This window comes from Pieris napi, chromosome 6 (genome assembly GCF_905475465.1).
Source record: "Pieris napi chromosome 6, ilPieNapi1.2, whole genome shotgun sequence".
Lineage (NCBI taxonomy): Eukaryota > Metazoa > Arthropoda > Insecta > Lepidoptera > Pieridae > Pieris > Pieris napi.
Window position 1 is genome coordinate 11,193,784 of NC_062239.1, and position 22,926 is coordinate 11,216,709.

At 33.6% G+C, this 22,926-nt stretch overlaps 1 protein-coding gene across 1 annotated transcript in view; it reads right to left on the reverse strand.

The window, feature by feature from the left end:
- The window catches only part of LOC125050270 (prolow-density lipoprotein receptor-related protein 1), a 76,224-nt gene that overhangs the window by 51,092 nt on the left and 2,206 nt on the right, over positions 1-22,926 (reverse strand). The window contains exons 2-11 of the mRNA XM_047649997.1: positions 19,517-19,780; positions 18,485-18,631; positions 16,568-16,678; positions 16,190-16,318; positions 15,329-15,470; positions 4,808-4,923; positions 3,312-3,474; positions 2,397-2,622; positions 1,247-1,421; positions 300-612 (exon numbers count right to left, since the gene is read on the reverse strand). Of these exons, the coding sequence (XP_047505953.1) occupies positions 300-612; positions 1,247-1,421; positions 2,397-2,622; positions 3,312-3,474; positions 4,808-4,923; positions 15,329-15,470; positions 16,190-16,318; positions 16,568-16,678; positions 18,485-18,631; positions 19,517-19,780 (1,786 nt within the window). The remainder of the gene's footprint in view (positions 1-299; positions 613-1,246; positions 1,422-2,396; positions 2,623-3,311; positions 3,475-4,807; positions 4,924-15,328; positions 15,471-16,189; positions 16,319-16,567; positions 16,679-18,484; positions 18,632-19,516; positions 19,781-22,926) is intronic.

A 22,926-nucleotide genomic window follows, 5' to 3' on the forward strand; every position in this document is an offset into this window, starting at 1 on the left:
AATGGTACACACAAAGAAAATTTATATTTTCGTTTAATGCATAAATCAATAAACAACAATCGGAAGTATGAATGTGTGTATATTCTAAATGTAAATTTACATTATAAATAATATGTATTTAAGTGGAATGTAAATATAAAAATAAATACAATTAATAATATTATTACTTTGATTTAAAAAATCTAACATTGTTATTACAAAATAATTGACATCATTATTTCTCCAATTCTTTTACTAATTGAATGTTGTATGAATAATATAATAATTATGAGATTTTGAAGCAGTTTCAAACACAATACCTATGCACATCACAGTAATACAGCATCCCAGCAGCAAAATCAACATCCGCGGCTGTCGGCCGAGCCGCATGCGCTGCAGGTGCCGCAGGTTCCCAGAGGGCCTCACTATGGGGCTCCAGTGACACACTTTGGACTAATGGTGGGGCTCCGCGACACACTAACATCCACTCGGGTAGTTGGACCCTCTCGCAGGTACGACCGACTAGTCTGTACCCATGTTTGCAAAGGCACTGAGGGTGTGCTGTTCCGTCCCGATATGCCGTGATGCAAAGGTGATCGCACCCGCCTTTCTTTATCGCGCACGGGTGTTTGGCTGAAACATTTCAATAATAGTGAAATAGCTAAATTTGCGTTTTTTATTTCTGTCCTAATATGTATTTTCCTAGTTATTTGTAATATATTTATTTTTTATTTGTTTCCCCTTTCTTGGTCTGCACGGTTTGTGCGTCAGCCATGCAAATATATTCATTTATTTACAAAAGCTTGTCAACGCTCGGCACACTGATACATTGGTACTTCAGAAAAATAAAATATTTAATGTTACAAGCAGTTATAGGCAAACAAAAAAATGCGACGAGAAAAAAAATCCCTATATGATTTGTGTGTATTTCTAAAGATGGTACGTCATATTTTCCTGCTTTTTTAACCATTCATGTTTGAAAACTTATAATTAAGATAAATATGGTTGGAATCACTTTATACCTTTACATCAAACTAAATGCCTTTTCAATTTTCGTTTAAACCCATAGAAAAAATAATAAAAATAGCGTTGTACCTAAATACATGACTCGGTATAATTAAAATCGATAAACCTAGAGAAAAAATAATAACAAAGATACAAAATATTATTACATGTAAAGAGATGTTAAAATTTGTTAAGAAACAAATGACTGTTCAGTGTTCAATTTTTTTTGGACTATTACTAATAAACACATTTTCAAACTGACCTAATGGCTGCCGTTGTCTATGAAACACCACGACCCCAGTAGGTCGAGATCCTACGGGAATGGGAGCTGACGCCGGCGTAACCTTATGAGGAGCAATCCAGGTAATTGTATTGTTTGCCCAAATGGGTAGATATACACGCTCTTCCAGTACTGCAATGTGGTATAACTTCTGGCTCTGTAAAATATATTTAAAGCAGGATATAAAATAAACAATTTAAATAAAACTTCTTTCGCAAAAATTATTTTAATTTTGACTTTATTACAATATTTACGAAACGTTTTAGAGTTATTTTCTTTGTTCTGTTTCTGGTAGTGATAATTAGTTTTTTTCTTAAGTAGCTGATCAGCCTCCTGTGCCTGACACACACCGTCGACTATTTGGATCTAAGCCAATCTGGTTTTCTCACGATGTTTCCTTCGCCGTACGAGCGAGTGTTACATACATAGACAGAAAGTTCATTGGTACACAGTCGGGGATCGAAACTACTCAAGGATGAGATACCACTAGGCCAACACTGCTCTTTCAAATTACACATGCACTAGCATGCTGGTGGTAATAGCGGTATTAACGTAAGCACTATAGGGTATGGGGGGTTTGTCTTTGATTTTCCTATTTGGTGATTACGTCAACAGTAATTAATTACTTTTTCACACGAATTACCAACACATTGTCTATGCTTGAAAACGAAATGCATTTTCGAGGATTCCTACAAAAAATTAAAACGTTTATGTACTATTATTTTTGAGAGGTTTGCTTACTTTTGCTGAAAATAGGAAGGGGGGATAAATTGCAGTAAATCTGCTTACGTAATACTTAAACGGCCCTAAAGGCCATTGCAATGTACCGCATGTGCCCACACGGTAAAAAATGTATGTGGTTTGGTTGCGGTGTTTCAAAACAACCATGGCGATTAAAAAGAGTGGCGGAGAGTTTATTGCCAGTTCATCTCTTCCCTTCTACGCCCTTGATTTGAGAACTGGCAATAAATGTAAAATTAGAAGCATTAATATGTATTTCTTTATTGTTCATAAGTGTACATTATGTTACCTATATGATTAATTGTTTTTTGACTTTCGACTTTTTTGTTGTGAATGAAAGGTAATAACACATAAATATTGTCTGTGAAAGCTAAATATTTACTATACTTACTGAGTAACCTTTACGTAGAGTCATTCTCCCAGTTCCATCATATCGGATACGTTCAATTGTATCCAGATACGCGTCAGCCCAATACAACAACCGCGCTGCGGGTTCCATGGTAAGTGCTGAAGGGTATACAAGTCTGCGCGATGCTACACTGCGCCGCGCTTCACCACTTAAAGAACAGGCTTCCACTTGCGCAGGAGACCCGCCCCATACGGCCCAAAACATTTCCCTATATAATAAAAACACATTATTGGACTAGCAACACTAATTTTAGCTCTCACTGTTAAACAAATGAAGATGTTGCGACGAAGTTTATTTAAAATATAAAATAATTAGACAATTTTATTACTACACTAGTAAATTTATTTTCAAACCAGTGTTTTTCGAAGTTGTAGAGCCTGGGAAAAGGTTGTAAACTATTTTTTATCACCTGTTGTGTGTGTGGGTTGTGTTTGAGTGGTAAGGTTGGTCCACCCCAAAAATTTTTTTTTTATTACTTGACACATAAAAAATATTTTGATTCATTGATATATGATCACAACGCTTTCGGGTCTGCTAGTAATATATATATTCAGAGTTAGTGTGTACAAATATATACCATGCCAAAATATGTACCAAGGCCTCCGCAGAATCAGAATCCCAGTCGGCTAGCATAATTTGTATGCGTTTTGTGAGTTTATATCTTGATAGTTTGATATTATATATAGATAGGATGGCACAAGGAGATAAGTATTTTTTGAAGTGAAACTTCTTTAGGCGCGAAAGTGGTAAAATTCTCATTTTTCCCTCCGTCTAAGTCTCGGAAATCTAAAGTTTAGATGTGTATAAATATAAACAAGACTTAAAAATAAGTTTGCCAAAGATGTCTCACTTCTGACTTGTGTACTTTGTACGCACGTACTTTTTTTTATTACTCACCCAACAAGTGGATCCACTACGAATCCATGTACTTTACTAAGAGCAGTGTCGAGTAGTAAGCGACAGGCACGAAAATCGTGATCACACACGTAGATCACTTCGCGGGCTTCGTCTGACAGGTACCAGTTTCCAGAGATCCAGTCCACAGCCAGGTGGGACACCGCTGTTTAAAAAAAAAAGAATTATTATATAACTGATGGTTTATCCGCGGTTTATAAGAATTCGAAAGCAACTACAAGGGTCTCTGAAACGGTGCTGTTGAAACTACCTACTGGACTGAGCCATGGTCCACCTGGTTCTCTGATTAGTTTTCACATATAAGTTACTAGCCGTTTCGCGCCCGCTTTGCTGGACGAATTAAAATAAATTTTATGTTTCATTATTTTATTTTTTTTCATATTTTTATTATTCTTCTTTTTAACTTCCCGCTAAGAAAATTGAAATATTTCGAAAATCGAGTTTTTAACAGATGTTGACGTTTTGCGGTTCTAGGAAGCCTCTTTTGTTTTTATTAGCGGGAAAAAATTTCATAAAAGTAAAACAGAAATAAAAAAATGAAGGAACGTTGGAATTAAAAAAATAAATAGCCATAAACCAAATTTCGCATCGAATAGTGGTAGTTTCATGTCGATACGATCAGTGGTTTAAGCGTGAAAGAGCCTCAAACGAACACCATTTTCTTTTTATATATATAGATAAGTCTCTACTAACAATATATGGATTTATAGTGGGCTGAATTAAATGAATTTTAATTTATTTTTATTTTATAATATATATTTATAAATACACATTGGCGTTTTCATCTTACATACAAAAATTGACATCTATATAACTCGCTGCATAATTATTATTGATATCCACAGCGGGACAATTATGAATGAAATTAATTATTTATTATTTTCGTATTCCTAAAGCTAACAAAAAATATATATACAAACAATTACACTAAATATATAGCCAAAGATGGAATAAATAATATTTACAAAAGCTTCAAACATTTACAAAAGGGAAAAAGCAATAAAAATTATTCAATACATTTAACTAAGTAATACCTAAATTGGCTGTGTTGTGTGATAGTGTGAGGTGTGTATGTGGGGTATGCTCATGATGGAGGTGATTTTGCGCTTTGGATATTTTTAATACTACTTTTAACCATATTCCGCGATAGCTTAAAGAAGTCAAGGCTTTAATATTGATCGTTCTATGCCCGGGCTGCGCGCTAAAAAGCTGAGATTTTTGCATAGTTAATGTGAGGAACATGAAACACGTCTAGCGGTAAAGCAGTCTGAACTCTGAGGCCCTGTATTCACTCCCTAGCTTGCACTAATGTGTGAAAACCCGTTTTTCTTACATCCAAAGTTAAATGCATATGACAACGACAAGACAGAATGACTGAACTGAATACTTGGTAAAAATAAATGAACAATTAATCAGATGATCTGAGCGTAAAACCCAAAGAGGAATGTCTATTGGATGTATGAATAAATTTCACTTACATTCCAGATCGGGAAATAGATCAGGTGTACGTAGATGCGTACGTTGCGAGAAGTTATCAGCGCGTGCGCACACAATGCCCGAACGACTCACATTGTGGTGAATGTAACAGATCGATCTGAAAAAAAATACGATTTCATTAATAGACTACCAGTGCATAGCAAATAAAAAACATTACAACACTTTTTTATGTAAAAAGGAACAAACGGGCAGGATGCTCACGTGATACAATCGCCCATGGCCACTCACGTTGCCAAAAGGCTCGCAAGTGCGTTGCCGGCTTTCTAAGCATTAGTACGCTCTTTTCTTGAAGAATCCTGGTTCCACATAGTAAAAACTGTCTTAAGGAACACTCAGTTGTGAAACGACAGACGCCGAGGTGATACGGAAGGTATTTTGTGTTCTGTCTCGACGTCCGATGATGAAATTCCAAGTTTCAAGTATTAATCCGAACAATTCCTCTAAACACTCTCCATGCTAAATGCCATTGAAGGAGAGTAAGCAGAATGCTAACTCTATTTTCTATAACACTTTTAAACTAAAACAACGCCATATTAACATTGTCGAATAATTATTTATTTATTGTATACATAATCTGGGATAAAAAAGAAGTTTATAACAGTGTTTGAAACAAACTGAACACAGTTTTTTTGTCCACCACGACGTCGAACAGAATTAAATAATTAATTTATATACTAAGACCAATGACATACACACCATAACAAATAGTCATTAAATTGCGCCAGTAGTATGGATTCCCGGGCACTGCCTCACCCACTGCTTCGGTAAAAAAAAGCTGTTTCGGAGGCAGCGCCCGCCTAAAAAAAAAAAAAAAAAAAAAGTTTGTACTCTAACCCCACTAAACAGGACGTGTGGAGTCGAATGCACTCACTCCCGAAGTGATATTTCGCTCTGTTTCGAAGTTAGGTTTTTCTGTACGTTGCTGATCAATCTATTTACTAATCACCTGTCTAATGTCTCGCCCAATACGTTACCCTCATTTACTAATTACCGAGTCAGTTTCGTACCTATCATTAGCTAATTATCATCTGCATTTACCTGCATTGCACCAGGAATGGACGGGAAAAGGATTTGATTGAAAATTAAAAATATGATTACCATGTTTTATGTGTTTATTTGCATTACGTTACAGTACAATTTTACTAGTGCCATGTCATTTCTTGGTGAGTCATACGAAAAGTTTCTGAGGTAATCTTCCAAACTGAAACCCCAGAACTTGTAGTACAAATATACCACACAATACTCCCCACATAACGCGGAATAGATATCCTGAACGCTAGCTGTATTATAGCTCCACACCCGACAATTTCTTCTTAAAAAATCTGTTATTACTCTGATCGGTTTACGACCAAAGGAATCAAAATATTCTCCAACTTTTTCGTGGTTGATATGAATAGCTACCCAATGAGAGCCTGGTTGTGAGTCAGGGTCGAGATTGCATATAATAAATGCGGGTAAGTGTATGTGCATTGGTAGGCGATTCGAGGGGTAAACGCTATACTGGATGCTGGGATGTATTCTATGGAGACTCATTTGCAGGTTTAATGTATTCATTTTTACTCCAACGCGTTTGACCTTCTACTCTTATATATTGCACTAAATACAATTCCAATTCCTATCAATCATCCACCTCAACTAACATCACGTTGTATTGACATCCCAATATATGTAATATCTTATAGGTATGCATTTATTTAGAAAAGTAGGGAAAGTATAAATGAGAAACCATTTGTTATTTATTATATTTCATTCTGTTTATTTTTCTCAATTTAATTATAAGTACATAAAAGTCATTTCTTAACTACTATAATCCACACATACATTTCTGTTCTTATCTATTTCTATAATATTTGAAAACTCTGCATAAACTACACAGTTAATTGTTTCAGTCAATGCGCTCTCGAATCTTACTTCCATTCTCACACTACCATGACGAATGAGATTCCAATGAATATTAGAGTTAGCTGATAAGTCGGGGGTTAAATCAAAGGCTAGTAAACAATATCCATCTGAGTATTGTTCCCTCGATATCCCATTACCTTCGTTAAGAAAATGTATACCGGTGCCTGAGTACAGTGTGTGGTATGCGCTGGCAAATACATCGTTTGGGAATGATGGTTGTAATGATGTTTAATTGAGATTTAATTTGTTTTTAATGACAACATTAGAATGATAATGAATTTATAATTGTTTTGTAAATTCTTGAGGTAACCATCGATTTTTTATCGATTAATTTCTTATATAAATACAGATATTCTTAAGAAAAATATAGTTTTGTGGTACGAATCCATCCACAGGTCAACGTGAAGAAATTTATTTGTATTATCAAAAATGGAGGTGAGTTATTTATATATATATATATTTTTTTTTAAATTTGGTTTCAGTAAATTCTTTAATAATTCTTATTTATTTTTAAAACACATTTTGATTTGTTTATATTATATTTCAGTCTTCATACAACCTGAAAGATGTGGAAAAATGTTTTAGGCCCTATAATTATTACGTATTATCTGATGAAGAAGAGGTTTCAAACATACATACAGTAAATAAAAATAAGGGGACCAGTCGTTTAGATGACTTTTTTCTTCAAGAGCCTGACCGAAAGAAGAAAAAAACTAAACTTTCTTCAACTGTTGGTCGTGCAGGGAAGGAGGGAAGCATTTCATATATATCAACAGATAAAGATGATGGAATGGACGCTGATATACTTGTGAAAATTGAATTATATAGTTTAAAAAAGTTGAAAGAAATCCCGGCCTCCCAACATTGGAAAAATACAGATATTCGTGTTAAATATTACATGAAAAACGATTCCAATATTGATCTTCAGATAAAGGATATTGTATATAACATAACAAAAGAGATATCCGAGGAAGATAGTGTAAAACATTACAGTTTTAAAAATTAGATTTATCTTTAGCTTCTTAATGAAAAGCTTTATATACTTATTATCTTAGATGACTTTATTAGTAATTAATTAACTAACTACCGGATTCCAATACCATATGTTAATTATAATTAAGTAATGTTTCAGCTATCCACTAGTATAAATACTATGTTGCATTGTACAAAGACAATCATTGTGCTTTTTGTTGAAGACCTTTGCGCATTAACGTAAAAAGTGTGTGATAAAAATATTGTTGTGAAACGAATACATATATATTATATATACAATGTCTCAAGAATGTGTTAGTGTTTTTTTTGATGAAATGGATAATGAATTTGAAAGCTTACCCGTTGATACAAATGAACTTTTCAAAATTTGTGATGAAGTAGAAAAAAATGATTTAAATCACTCATTTTATGATCAAGGAATGATGGTGCTATGTGATGAATTCGAAGGGAAACTGTGAGTATATTAAATAATCATATTATTTATTTATCTATTTTTTGTTTTGTTATGAGTTCTCTTTTCGCATTTCTAACAGTTAAATAATATAAAATTTTATTCGATAGGGTTCATCAAATGGGTCGCGGAACCAAAAGAAAAGCAGATGGTGATATTAACTCAGCTGACATCAAAATAATAAAATCTGGATCAAACATGGAACTGTCACGGTCTCAAGAGCCATCAACATCGAATATAGGTAATAATTCGAATACGAAATTTTGCAGTACATGTAATACAAATGTTTCCAAAAAATATTTCGCTTGTCATCTAAGAAGCAATGCACACAAAAATAAGGTAGATAAAATACAGCATTCAATAAAACCTAATGTTAAGATAATTGAGACTGCGTTCGGTAATAGAATAATAACCTATAGAGTAACTTCAGAAAATCAAAATGATTTACAGTTTGAGACCCCAGATTTATTTCTTGCGTCAGTTAAAGATACAATATTTACAATAATAAACAAATCTATAGAAGATCACACAATTTTAAAATAAATTTCATTTTATATGGTGATTTTGTTCAGGAAACAAAAAACATAAATAACACTTTTGATTTCCAATCAATGAATTTTATTATTTGTATTGGTGATGATTTAAATATATTTTATACAACTCTCACAAAATCTTTAATTAACTATATAAATTCATTTGAGAGAAAGGATAGTGGGTGGAGTCTGAAAAAAATTTTACATTTGGATATCAATTTGAATCAATTTAACCCTTTAAGAGGAAAATCCTTTATAGAGTTACCACATGATATAAAAACAAAAAAAGCTGTTATAAATGTCAAAAACACTGATGACGCCTGTTTTAAGTGGGCACTGTTATCTGCTCTGTTTCCAATTCATAAAAATTCGGATAGAGTATCATCATACACCAAACACAGTCATAAATTAAAGTTCGGTAATATAAAATTTCCAGTTAAATTAAACGATATACACAAAATTGAAAGTCTTAATAATATTAGCATTAATGTTTTTGGATTAGAATATAATGAACAAAGAAAAAAACATTGTATTGTCGGGCCTTTGTATTTTACAAAGAATAAAATGCAGACTCATATAAATTTACTATATTTGACACAGGGTAAGATCGGTCATTATTGTTATATAAAAAATATGTCACGATTAATAAGTAGTCAAATTTCAAAATCCAAGGAAGCCATATATCTATGTGACTTTTGTTTACAATATTTTTCAACACCTGAACGTTTAAATAACCATCAAAAAAATGATTGCAGACATATTTGTACACAAATACCAAGCGTAGATAAAAATAAAAAAAATTGGTGGGGCGATATTGTATCTGAAAATAAATTAAGTTTTGATAAATTTCAACGTAAATTGATGTTACCTTTTGTTATATATGCGGATTTTGAGGCTTTTTTAAGTCCTTTAGCATCATGTTCAAACGATCCTTCAAAATCACATACCATAAATGTACAAAAACATAATGTATATAGTTTTGGATACTACATTAAATGCTCATACGATGATAAATTGTCTAAATATGTAACATATACTGGAGAAAATTGTGCTTTAAAATTTATGGAATCACTGAAAGATAATTTGACAACAATTGTTAAAAAAATTGGTTTCCAAAAAGTCACTGATAAATTATCACCAATACAGCAAGATATAGTTAGCAAATCTAATCATTGTTATATTTGTGATAAAATTTTGTGTGGGGATTCAATGATTTACCACGATTGGTTTACGGGGAAATTTGTTGGGGTCATACATAAACTTTGTTCAGAAAAATTTAGAGTACCTTACACTATACCAGTCTTCTTGCACAATTTAAGTCATTATGATGCACATTTTATCGTACATGCCTTAAACTTTGATGAAGGTCAGGTAGAAGTTCTCCCGCAAAATAAAGAAAAATACATATCATTTTCAAAGGTTCTAAAAATCAATAACAGTAATGTTACTTTACGTTTTGTGGATTCCCTAAAATTTTTACCCAGTAGCTTAGATACTTTAGCAAAAAATTTAAACAAGGATAATTTTAAAGAATTATCAAAATGTTTCCCAATTCAGAAGACTTTAAACGGCTTACTAAAAAAGGTGTATTTCCATATGAATTTATTAAAGATTTTGATACATTAAACTACAATCAACTTCCAGATCTTCCACACTTTTACAGTACTCTTACAGATTCCATTATTTCTAATGAAGATTACAACCATGCCAAAGATGTTTGGAACCATTTCAATTGTAAAAATATGTTGGATTATTCAAATCTTTATTTAAAAACGGATGTTTTACTGTTAGCAGATATTTTTGAAAATTTTAGGTGCGTTTGCATTCAAACGTACGATTTAGATCCGGCTCATTACTATACAGCACCTGGATTAAGTTGGGATGCTATGTTAAAACAGACTAAAACAGAAATTGAATTACTTTCTGATATTGATATGATTGCTTTTATTAAATCAGGAATTCGTGGTGGTGTTTCGCAATGTAGCACTCGCTATGCAAAAGCAAATAATGTTTACATGTCTGACTTTAATGTGAAAGATAAAGAGTCATTCTTAATGTATTTCGATGCCAATAATCTTTATGGTTGGGCAATGTCGCAATATCTACCTACAGGTGGTTTTGAGTGGGTTAGTGCTGATACAGATTTTAATGTTAGTTGTTCATCAGATATAGGTTTTATCTTAGAGGTAGATCTGGAGTATCCGGTGGATTTACATAATAAACATTCAGATTTACCTCTTTGTCCAGAAAATATACCAGTTGGGGACGCTAAGGAAATTAGATTGATTCCAAACTTAAGAAATAAATCCAAATATATTATTCATTATCGAAATTTAATTCAATGTTTGAAAATGGGTTTAAAATTATTAAAAGTTCATAGAATATTAAAATTTAAGCAGAGTCCATGGTTAAAGAAATATATAGACCTTAATACACAATTAAGAACTCGAGCTAATTCTGATTTTGAGAAGGATTTCTATAAACTTATGAACAACGCTGTTTTTGGTAAGACTATGGAAAATATTGAGAAACGAGTTAACGTTAAACTGTTAACCCACTGGGAAAATAGGGGCAAAGTATTGGGGGCTGGGGATCTAATTGCTCAACCACATTTTCACAGTGTTTCAATATTTTCTGAAAGTCTTGTTGCAATTCAATTAAACAAAATGAAATTAATTTATAATAAACCTATTTATCTCGGGTTTTGTATATTAGATATATCTAAAACGCTAATGTATGATTTCCACTATAATTACATGAAAGAGAAATTTACTTCAAATCTGAAACTACTGTACACAGATACCGACAGTCTCATTTATCAAATATTTACTAGTAACTTTTATAATGATATAAAACCAGACATTTGTACACATTTCGATACATCAGATTATGATGCAAACAATGTTTTTAATTTTCCTCAAGTAAATAAGAAAAAATTGGGTTATTTCAAAGATGAAAATTGTGGTAAAATCTTTACAGAATTTGTGGGTTTGCGATCAAAAATGTATGCATTACAGGTGGATGATAAAATTATTACTAAGGCGAAGGGTGTTAACAAATGTGTCACTAAAAAATTAACGTTAGATAATTATAAGTCATGCTTATTTAATGAAAATGTTCAATTTTGTAAAATGTATCGATTTAAATCATTAAAACATACCATTTTCACACAAGAAATAAATAAAACATGTTTATCTTTTAATGATACCAAGCGATACATTCTACCAAATAATATAGATACGCTACCACTGGGTCATTATAAACTAGTTAACAATTCCAACTAAAAAAAGAAAAAAAGAAAAGTGGACTAGATTATTAATAATATGTGAATGAAATTTAGTTGTAAATTATTATTTATTGATAATGTGTTTTGTAATTGTAAGATAATGTTTTCTTATTATTATTCTTTATTTAGATATTACCTTATTTATTTTACTGTAACTTTTATGTATAAATAAAATTTATAAGACAAAAATGTTCAGTTTTATTGAGACACCCAAAGTAGAAAGAAGTATAAAAAATGATTCATTTTATTCATCCATTTGCTGCCATCATAGCAGGTCCAACAGGATGTGGAAAATCAAACTTTGTTGCACAATTCATAAAACACAGGGGTAGTGCATGTAATGATTTTTTTCTGAAATTACATGGTGTTATGATGAAATGCAGCCACTTTATAATATACCTGGAGTAAATTATCATCAAGGGCTGTCTGATTTGCATATGTTTGATGGTAAAAATCCTCATTTGATAATCATAGATGATTTAATGAGAGAATCTGACGGTAGAGTTGTTGATATATTTACAAAAGGAAGTCACCATAGAAATTTAAGTGTTTTTTATATAACACAAAACTTGTTTGAAAAAGGCTAGTTCTAACCTTAAACACAAAGTTGATACCAAAATTGATCAACTTATGACTGGATCGGGTGTTAATAAAAGATGAAAATATAGTAATGAGCTCATTCGAGTTTCACCACTCAAGGTGAAAGGCGCTTCAAAGAAAATAAGGAACAAAAATATTAATATTTCCAAGGATATATTTTCAAACTTATCATAATGTCATTTATTCATAATCATTCTTGCGAGTGTGTTAAATCTGAATTGGATCTGTTTGCTCTTCCTTCCACACAAACAAGTATCGAATATGGACACTGGATACACTACAAACCAATTTCTTCATTAAGTGATGATGGACCTATCGAATTCCAAATCCCTGGTACAGGAGATGACTACATAGACCTTTCACATACTTTACTCCATCTCAAAGCCCAAATTAAAAATCAAGACGGTTCTGTGGTCAATGCAGCTAATGTAGTGGCACCAGTCAATAATTGGTTACATTCTCTATTTAACCAATTGGATGTTTACCTAAACCAAAAACTTGTGTCACCCCCAAATAATACTTATGCATATCGTGCTTTCATAGAAACTCTTTTAAATTATTCATCATCCGCCAAAAAATCACATTTGACATGTGGTTTGTGGTATGAGGATACAGCTGGTAAAATGAATGAAACTAATGAGGCAAATAAAGGTTTTTACAAAAGGCAACAACTTTCAAAGGATAGTAAGGACGTTGAAATGATTGGACATTTACATGGGGATATATTCAATCAAGATAAATTCCTCATTAACGGGGTCGAATTATCTATGAAATTAGTTAGATCGAGAGAAACATTTAACCTCATGTCACAGAATGCAGATAATAAGTACAAAGTCTGTATAACAGAGGCAAATTTAATAATACGCAGAGCAAAAATTAATCCGTCAATACTAATAGCTCATCAAAAGGTTCTTGCTACTACTACAGCTAAATATCCTATAACAAGAGGTGAAGTGAAAGTCCTGACCATACCATCTGGTGTGCAGGGTAAAACACTGGACAATATATTTTTAGGACAGGTTCCTAAGAGATGTATTATAGGTTTTGTTAATAATACAGCCTTCAATGGTAGTTACAATAAAAACCCATTCAACTTTGAAAACTTCGGTATTTGCTCTTTTAGTTTATATATAGACGGTCAACAAATACCATCAAAATCATTACAACCATCATTCCCAAACGATGTATTTGCCAGCGCATACCACACACTGTACTCAGGCACCGGTATACATTTTCTTAACGAAGGTAATGGGATATCGAGGGAACAATACTCAGATGGATATTGTTTACTAGCCTTTGATTTAACCCCCGACTTATCAGCTAACTCTAATATTCATTGGAATCTCATTCGTCATGGTAGTGTGAGAATGGAAGTAAGATTCGAGAGCGCATTGACTGAAACAATTAACTGTGTAGTTTATGCAGAGTTTTCAAATATTATAGAAATAGATAAGAACAGAAATGTATGTGTGGATTATAGTAGTTAAGAAATGACTTTTATGTACTTATAATTAAATTGAGAAAAATAAACAGAATGAAATATAATAAATAACAAATGGTTTCTCATTTATACTTTCCCTACTTTTCTAAATAAATGCATACCTATAAGATATTACATATATTGGGATGTCAATACAACGTGATGTTAGTTGAGGTGGATGATTGATAGGAATTGGAATTGTATTTAGTGCAATATATAAGAGTAGAAGGTCAAACGCGTTGGAGTAAAAATGAATACATTAAACCTGCAAATGAGTCTCCATAGAATACATCCCAGCATCCAGTATAGCGTTTACCCCTCGAATCGCCTACCAATGCACATACACTTACCCGCATTTATTATATGCAATCTCGACCCTGACTCACAACCAGGCTCTCATTGGGTAGCTATTCATATCAACCACGAAAAAGTTGGAGAATATTTTGATTCCTTTGGTCGTAAACCGATCAGAGTAATAACAGATTTTTTAAGAAGAAATTGTCGGGTGTGGAGCTATAATACAGCTAGCGTTCAGGATATCTATTCCGCGTTATGTGGGGAGTATTGTGTGGTATATTTGTACTACAAGTTCTGGGGTTTCAGTTTGGAAGATTACCTCAGAAACTTTTCGTATGACTCACCAAGAAATGACATGGCACTAGTAAAATTGTACTGTAACGTAATGCAAATAAACACATAAAACATGGTAATCATATTTTTAATTTTCAATCAAATCCTTTTCCCGTCCATTCCTGGTGCAATGCAGGTAAATGCAGATGATAATTAGCTAATGATAGGTACGAAACTGACTCGGTAATTAGTAAATGAGGGTAACGTATTGGGCGAGACATTAGACAGGTGATTAGTAAATAGATTGATCAGCAACGTACAGAAAAACCTAACTTCGAAACAGAGCGAAATATCACTTCGGGAGTGAGTGCATTCGACTCCACACGTCCTGTTTAGTGGGGTTAGAGTACAAACTTTTTTTTTATTTTTTTTTTTTTTTAGGCGGGCGCTGCCTCCGAAACAGCTTTTTTTTACCGAAGCAGTGGGTGAGGCAGTGCCCGGGAATCCATACTACTTGCGCCATTAAAAGGTCACAAACCAATTGAAACATCGACGATTTTCGACTTCTCATTCGTATACTGGTTGTATTCCTGTATTCGCATAAGAATTTAATAAAGTCTGATCAGTATAATTGTTGGTTATGCATAAATTATAATTATTTATTACGTGATAAATCATTTTCCTCACCTATTCGAGTAAAGTATGTCAATAGCGCGTACGTTAAGCGCTAACAGGGACGTATTGCCAATCGATTTGTGCCCGTCAGCCCAAACGCGCTTTACGTCACTCTGCGTCACTGCTACCAAAGACAACGCCTCACCCACAGGATCTAAAAAAAAAATTGTGCATTTATACGCAATAAATATATAGAAAAATGTTACAATTACAATTTGACTTGCTGCTGTTGTTTATGTTTCAGTCATGTTGTTTTGTTTATAAATAAATAAATAAATCAGTGGCGCTACAACCTCTTTAGGTCTTGGCCTCAGATTTATGAATCTGTTTCATGATCATTTTTAAATCTAATAGGCAAGTAGGTGATCAGCCTCCAGTGCGTGACACCCGCCATCGTCGGGTCTAAGACATGTCGGTTTCCTCAAGATGTTTTCCTTCACCGTTCGAGCAAATGTTAACTGCGCACATAGAAAGAAAGTCCATTGGTGCACAGCCGGCGATCGAACCTACGACCTTAGGTATGAGAGTCGCACGCTGAAGCTCAACACTGCTCATTTTAGTATTTACCCGAAAATAATAAAACTTTATTCATGACAGAAATATAGTTGTAACAAAATTCATCTAATGCTAAATAGAAGTATGATTATTGTATATGTATATCTTCAGATTATTCTTCTTTATCAGTCCTTAGTCAAAGAGACATTGCACTAATATTATAGCCAGTTAAAAATAACCTAATACTTAAAATGAAAGTCCGATATTTTTATTCTTTCATACAATTTTGACTTATTTTTACCATATCTCTATACTGTTTAACATTTATGCTACAGCAGTTAGAACAGCAGAAGACTAAAACAAAAGTATAAGCCTCACCATTGGTAGCAACACACGAGCGATGGTCACTCTTGAGCGTATACCCTGTAGCGCACGCGCACGTATACGCGCCCGGTGTGTTATGACATCTCTGCGAGCACAATCCAAGCCACTGACATTCGTCGCTATCTAAAAATACAGACCAATTCAATATAATAAAATCAAAAGTAAAACATCAAAATCCATCAGAGTGGCTTTAGCCAGTTATTCTGCTCTCTGATTAGCAGAATCTAGTTGGTTAAGGTTCACATATCTCAGTGATATTAGACTGTAAGAGTTTCTTTATTAGATGACGTCATATTAATCTGTACTTTGAATGGTTATTATTCTATAAGGAAATCAGTACATACATACAGGCGTTAAATGATTGGTACTTACCGACGCAGGTTCCATTCTGTGGTTCATACCCAGGCGCACAGTAGCAGGCTAGGCCTTGAGATGTCGGTCGGCAGTCGTGACAACCCGCTTTCGCACAATCGCTTGTCGTAACTGGAATTAAAAGATTAATTTAAAAAAATCGTCACATACTTTTCTATATTGGACCTACTCGGAGCTCACGATTGCTGCTTTTTGAAGTGAATCTTCTTTAATCGCTTCGTAATTTTTTTACGGATGAAACGCAATAATAACAATATTACCGTCACGAAGATGTGCAGCGTTTTTGTCGAAGAAAAGGGAGAGAGCGATTGAGACAGATTGAGAGAGAGTGAGAAGGGCGAATTATCTTATAGAAATTATATTTTTTTAAATAAAAATTTCGTAAAAAGAATTTATGTGATATAAGTATTTTATATTTTATGCAAAATAATTTATTGAAATCTCAAATGATGAATTGTAAATTAAAATGCCACGTGTTTTTGATATCGAAGAAATAAATTTAAAAAATTAAATTTATTATTTGTATTAATTTTCAACACTTTTAATATTTTAATGTCAATTAAATTCATTAAATTCCTAACAAATTTTCCTTTTTCCCTCCCTCTAAGTCTTGGAAATCTAGAGTTTTAGATTTGTATAAATATTAACAAGACTCAAAAATTAGTTCACTTCTGATATGTGTACTTTTTACGCACGCACTTTTTTATTTATTTATAGAAGCCCTTGCAGAAAAACCTATTCATTTCATATGTACAAGGATATTCTATAATGTACGTGTCGCATCATAATTAAAAACCTCCGATTGAATTAAACGCAATAACACTACAACATATAGGAAGTCATACCACGTATACAAAAGATGACTGACTTAGTAAACATTACGATAATTTATATGCAAATTAAGACCGTGATGAAGAAACGAGTAAAAGAAAAAATCAGACAAATACCTACCATTGCCTTAATAGAAATATAATAGAACTGCTTCTTCGGGAGTTCTTAAATTACAAATTTTTACATACTGACGTAGTAGTATTATGACAAAAATAATGTATATTGTTACTAGTTGATCCGGCAAACGTTGTTTTGCCTTGTATAATATTGCTAGGAAACATTTTTATTTCAATAAAATTCGATATCATAAAAAACAAAAACAAAAAAAAATTGGGGTGAACACCCCTTATCACTTAGAGGTTTGAAAGATAGAGAGAAGAGATAGTAGAAGATTCTCACACTTACTGCATATGCATTAAAAAATTTTATAAAAATCGGTCGAGCCGTTTCGGAGAAGTATGGGAACGAACATTGTGACACGAGAATTTTATATTAGATATATTCTGATTGACAGATTGTGCGGTTTTTGTAAATAACCCTTCGTATGTAATTCTTTTTGGAAATAAATTATTTATTTAATAATTATCTCAAACGAATTCGCTATCCGAGACACGATCCTGCGACTACTACAACATTTATATGGGTTATATATGTTGAAAACAGTATTTGCCTAGTGTTTTCTAGTGTCGGAGATTCGACCCCCGGTTATGCACCAATACTTGTGCGTATTTAATACTCGTTCGTACTGTGAAGGAAAACATCGTGAGGAATCCGGCATGCCTCAGACCAAAAAAGTTGACAGGCACAGAAGGCAGATCACCTGCTTGTGTATTAGAAAAAATAAACGACCACGAAACAGGTTTAGCGCCAATGGTATAAATATGTTTAAAAAACCATAATAGATACTTATATATGTCGCCAGGACGTTCATTTTTTTTTTTTTAAAGAGGTACGAATTCTTAAAAGGCCTGCAACGCACTCGCGAGCCCTCTAGCATTGAGAGTGTCCATGGGCGGCGGTATCACTTAACATCAGGTGAGCCTCCTGCCCGTTTGCGACCCCTGTTCTATAAAAAAAAATACGTACAGTTATCACAGAAATCCCACTCATCACTTCCATCTGGACAATGTCTGGTGCCGTCGCAGAATTCGTACACAGGCACACAGCTGAACCTGCCATCTACAGGTGTACTGCAACGCGCCCTGTTGCCCCAGCACTTAAAGTCTTTCTCGCCTGTAAAGTACACTGGTGTTAGAGATATATTGAGACTTATTTATCTGAAAAACTCGCCTAAAACACATATTATGCTCTATTGTTCTAATGCTTGGGTTTAAGAATGAGGCTATAATCACCGAGCGTTATTGAATGATTTTTGAGACCTATCGATCTATTCACTCGTATTATGTGAAGAGGCAAATAAATAAACTTATTATTACCATATAATGTTGCAAATGAATAAATGAGAGTTCCTATTCGATAAATCAAAGTCAAAATTAAATCAACCTAACTTTTTCTTTACAAAGTTGAATGAACTTTTTCAAAGTAATTAGGTATGATGTTCCCTCAGATACGTTTCTATATACGACTGTAGTTTATTTTTCTCCAAAAATAACATTAATGTCTTAATGCGTAAGATATTAATAAAAAATAACGCGTTTCTCTTATTATAAGCTAAAAATAATTAATAGTGATTTTTTCTTTCTTCAAACTCAAACTCCAAATATCTTTATTCATATAGGTAAACAACTACACTTATGAACGTCACAAAAGAAGTTAAATTAATAGTAAATTTACATTTACTACCAGTTCGCAAGTCAAGGGAGTAGGGCGGGCAAGAAGAACTGGCAAGAAACTTTCCGCCACTCTTTTGTATTGCTAAGTTTTGAGTAATACAAATTGTTTGAACTGGAGCAAATCAATCCCAAGGATTAGGATCATTTAAGTATTCTTCGAATTTATAAAAAGTTTTATTGAAAAATTTCCGTTTAACAAGGGCTTTGAATTTATTTAATGATAATTCTCTAATTTCGCTTGAGAGTTTGTTGTAAAAACGAATACAATTCTTCTCTCAGTGATCACTGAGAGACTTATTAAAAACAACCCATCATACAAACTTACACATATAAGGATCCTCATCCGAATTATCATTTGGGCCACAATCAGCATCTCCGTCACACCGCCAACTGGCAGCAATACAGAGGGCGGATCGTGCGCATCTGAAATGCCCAGCTGCGCATGCGGCGGATGTACAATTGAGTTCGTCGGACCCATCAGCGCAATGGGCGCGTCCATCGCAACGCCACGCGATTGGTAGGCAGCGAGACCCATCAGCGCAGCGAAACGAACCTACACTACATGCATCATCTGTTTCACCAGGCACGCCTGCAAATGATAAGACATGATGAGTGAGTATATTCCATTCAAAATTAAATCCGATACATTTTGACATTACCCAAAAATATCGCTATCTGAACTAGACTAATTCAGTTTATTTTCCTTCGTATACAGTATACGCAATTACCAAATGATTTACTAATACATATATTATGTTAGGTTAATATTTATGTTAGATGAGTAGCAAAGCAGTTAAATAGAAGTGTACCAGTCATAATAACCATAACTCTGTTATTAAAAGTGACCTTCGCATGATTGATTTCTTTAGCTTAGCTTAACTTAGATATTACTTATTTACTTCAAAGGTGAAAATGTTTGGGAATCATCCAAAGTTTTTCAGTTTATTCGTCACAAACATACAAAAATAAAACTTCCTCTTCACTATAGCGTTTGTATAGTATACTAGCTGACCCGGCAATTATTTGTAGGAAACATTATTTTAGTTCAATAAAAATAACTATCTACTATAATAAAAAGATAGGGGTGGGTCGTAGATGGGTGAAAATTAAGGGTTGTATGTTTTTTTGTATGCTGTATCATAAACAAAAAAAAACAAAAAAAATTGTCTAAAAATTTTTTATTTTTTTTGGTGGACACCCTAAGGTGGTTGAAAGATAGATAGTAGCCGATTCTCAGACTTACTTTATATGGATAAAAAATTTCATAAGAATCGGTCGAGCCGTTTCTGAGTATGGGAACGAACATTGTTACACAAGAATTTTATATATTAGAAGATATATCATTAATGTATCTTTGGCATAAAGCCTTTTCCAAATAGCCATCAAACTTTTACCACAATTGTTTACCAACACTATTAAATATTATCTTGTGATTAATAATGTAAATTAATACACAACAGTAACCATACAGTAGATGATAATAAAATTATTGTATCGCTAGCTTCCATTTCAATGTAATCGGCACCATACAGTGAACCTATTGACATTGCCGCATTGATCACTGATTACATAGTATTTTTTTGTTTATTTAAAAAAAATTGTCAACGGCATTACAATAAAATCTTAAATCAAAGGAACACACAAAAGTAACAATAAAAACTAATTATACACCCTTTAACAGGCAAACACAGCATGCTTTATACTCAATAACTATTGCTTACTTACAGGATCCTTAAAATAAATAAATCAGTGGCGCTACAACCTCTTTAGGTCTTGGCCTCAGATTTCTGAATCTGTTTCATGAACATTTTTAAATCTTTGGACGGTTCTGCGAACTGTTCTGTGTTTATTAACTTTAGTATAGTGTATATATTATTTGATAGGGATCGGTCGTAGAGGGGTCACAATTAAGGGTTGTATGTATTTTTTTATGCTGTATCATAAAAAGTTTTGTCTAAAAATTAAAATTTAGGGGTGTGACCACCCTTGAAAAGATGGATGGGATGGGAGGATGAAAAAGGATGACAAATATATGTTGTCCGATCCTCAGACTTACCGAATATGCATAAAAAAATTTATAAGAATCGGTCGAGCCGTTTCGGAGGAGTATGGGAACGAACATTGTGACACGAGAATTTTATATATTAGATTTTGTATTCATTTGAGTCACATAACGAATATTTAAGTTCTGTATCTATCCAGCTAAAGTAATGTGATAAGGTGTGTCATTACTCATTATCGTAGCGTTTGGGGTCACCGATACAAACAAACGCCTTCATCTGTTAACTGCATTTATCAGAATACATCATTTACTTTATCATTACTTGGAACCCCTACATAATCGACATTTATTTGACTCTATGATAAAATAAAAGAAAAAACAAAATGGCACGAACATGTTTAAATTTTATTTCCTTAATTTATCGTTATTCCGCTAACCGGTGTAATAATTTATTTCTGACTTTTGGGACTGGAGACGCGTTGTACAAACTCTGGCGCATTACGGAAGCTCGCTATGTAATATTGGTGCCTTGTTACCACCATACCTAAAGGTTAAATATATATGAAGTTGGAAATCCGATATGTATCGCAAAAGGCCTCGACTTGGTTGCGGTGTGTGACGGTCACGCAGGAAGCGTTAACGAGATCAAGTGGCATGCGCGCGCCAACCCCTCATAACGCGCATTGCGTATTATGTTGTGTACGCAATGCTACATATAATATGACACTACACACAACAAATTATTTAGCAGGTACCCAAGTTGATATAGATCTACGGGTCGCTTGAGTTCAACAGATATCGTTAGTCTCATAGCCTCTGGCGATATAGTATAATGGTTTTCTTTGAAACCAGACACTAATTTTTGAAGTTATACTTCTTTAGGCGCGTTATGAAAAATTGTTGAGAGTGAAATTTTACGATGCGCGCGCACCGTTACACAAAATTATCAGTATGAAGTTGCCCACGGAAGATGCTACGGCTTTGGTCATAATTTAAAAACAACATTCGAATAATAATAGAATTTATGTTACACTTAATGTAAGAGAATAATAATAAATATTTATTTATTTAATTTTTCAAATGTAAACTGAACTTTATTGACTATAATGACTATAACTTCTTACGCGCGTACATAAGTACACGCACCCTTTTATGTTACACTATGTTACACTAGCAAACTCGGCGAACTCCGTTTCGCCACCAGATGGCTTCGTTTTATGTAACATTTCGTTTGGTGATCCCGCTTTTCTGTAGAAATTTTTCCTGATTTTTCTTTGCTATAAACCTCACGGAGACCTTTCCAACGAATGCAAAACCGTGGAAATCGGTTCGTGCGTTCTGGAGTTATAGCGTCAGGAAGGAAAACCCGACTTATTTTTATATAGTAGATGAGGGCAGGAGGCTCACCTGATTAAGTGATACCGCCGCCCATGGTCACTCGCGCTGCCAGAAGGCTCGCAAGCACGCTGCCTACCTTTTAAGAATTGGTACGCTCTTTTCTTGAAGAACCCTAAGTCGAATTGATTCGGAAACACTTCAGTGGGCAGCTGGTGTGCAAATGAAGTATACAGTACGGACAGAACTCATCACTGCGAAGTACTCTTCGACCTGTTGCAAATTCCAATATTATGTACTTAATAAGGAAGAAAAACAACCCGTAATTAAAAAGTCATCTAAATATGCCGATTCCTACGATATGGTGGAGGTGAGACGTGCAATCTCGGGGTTATCAC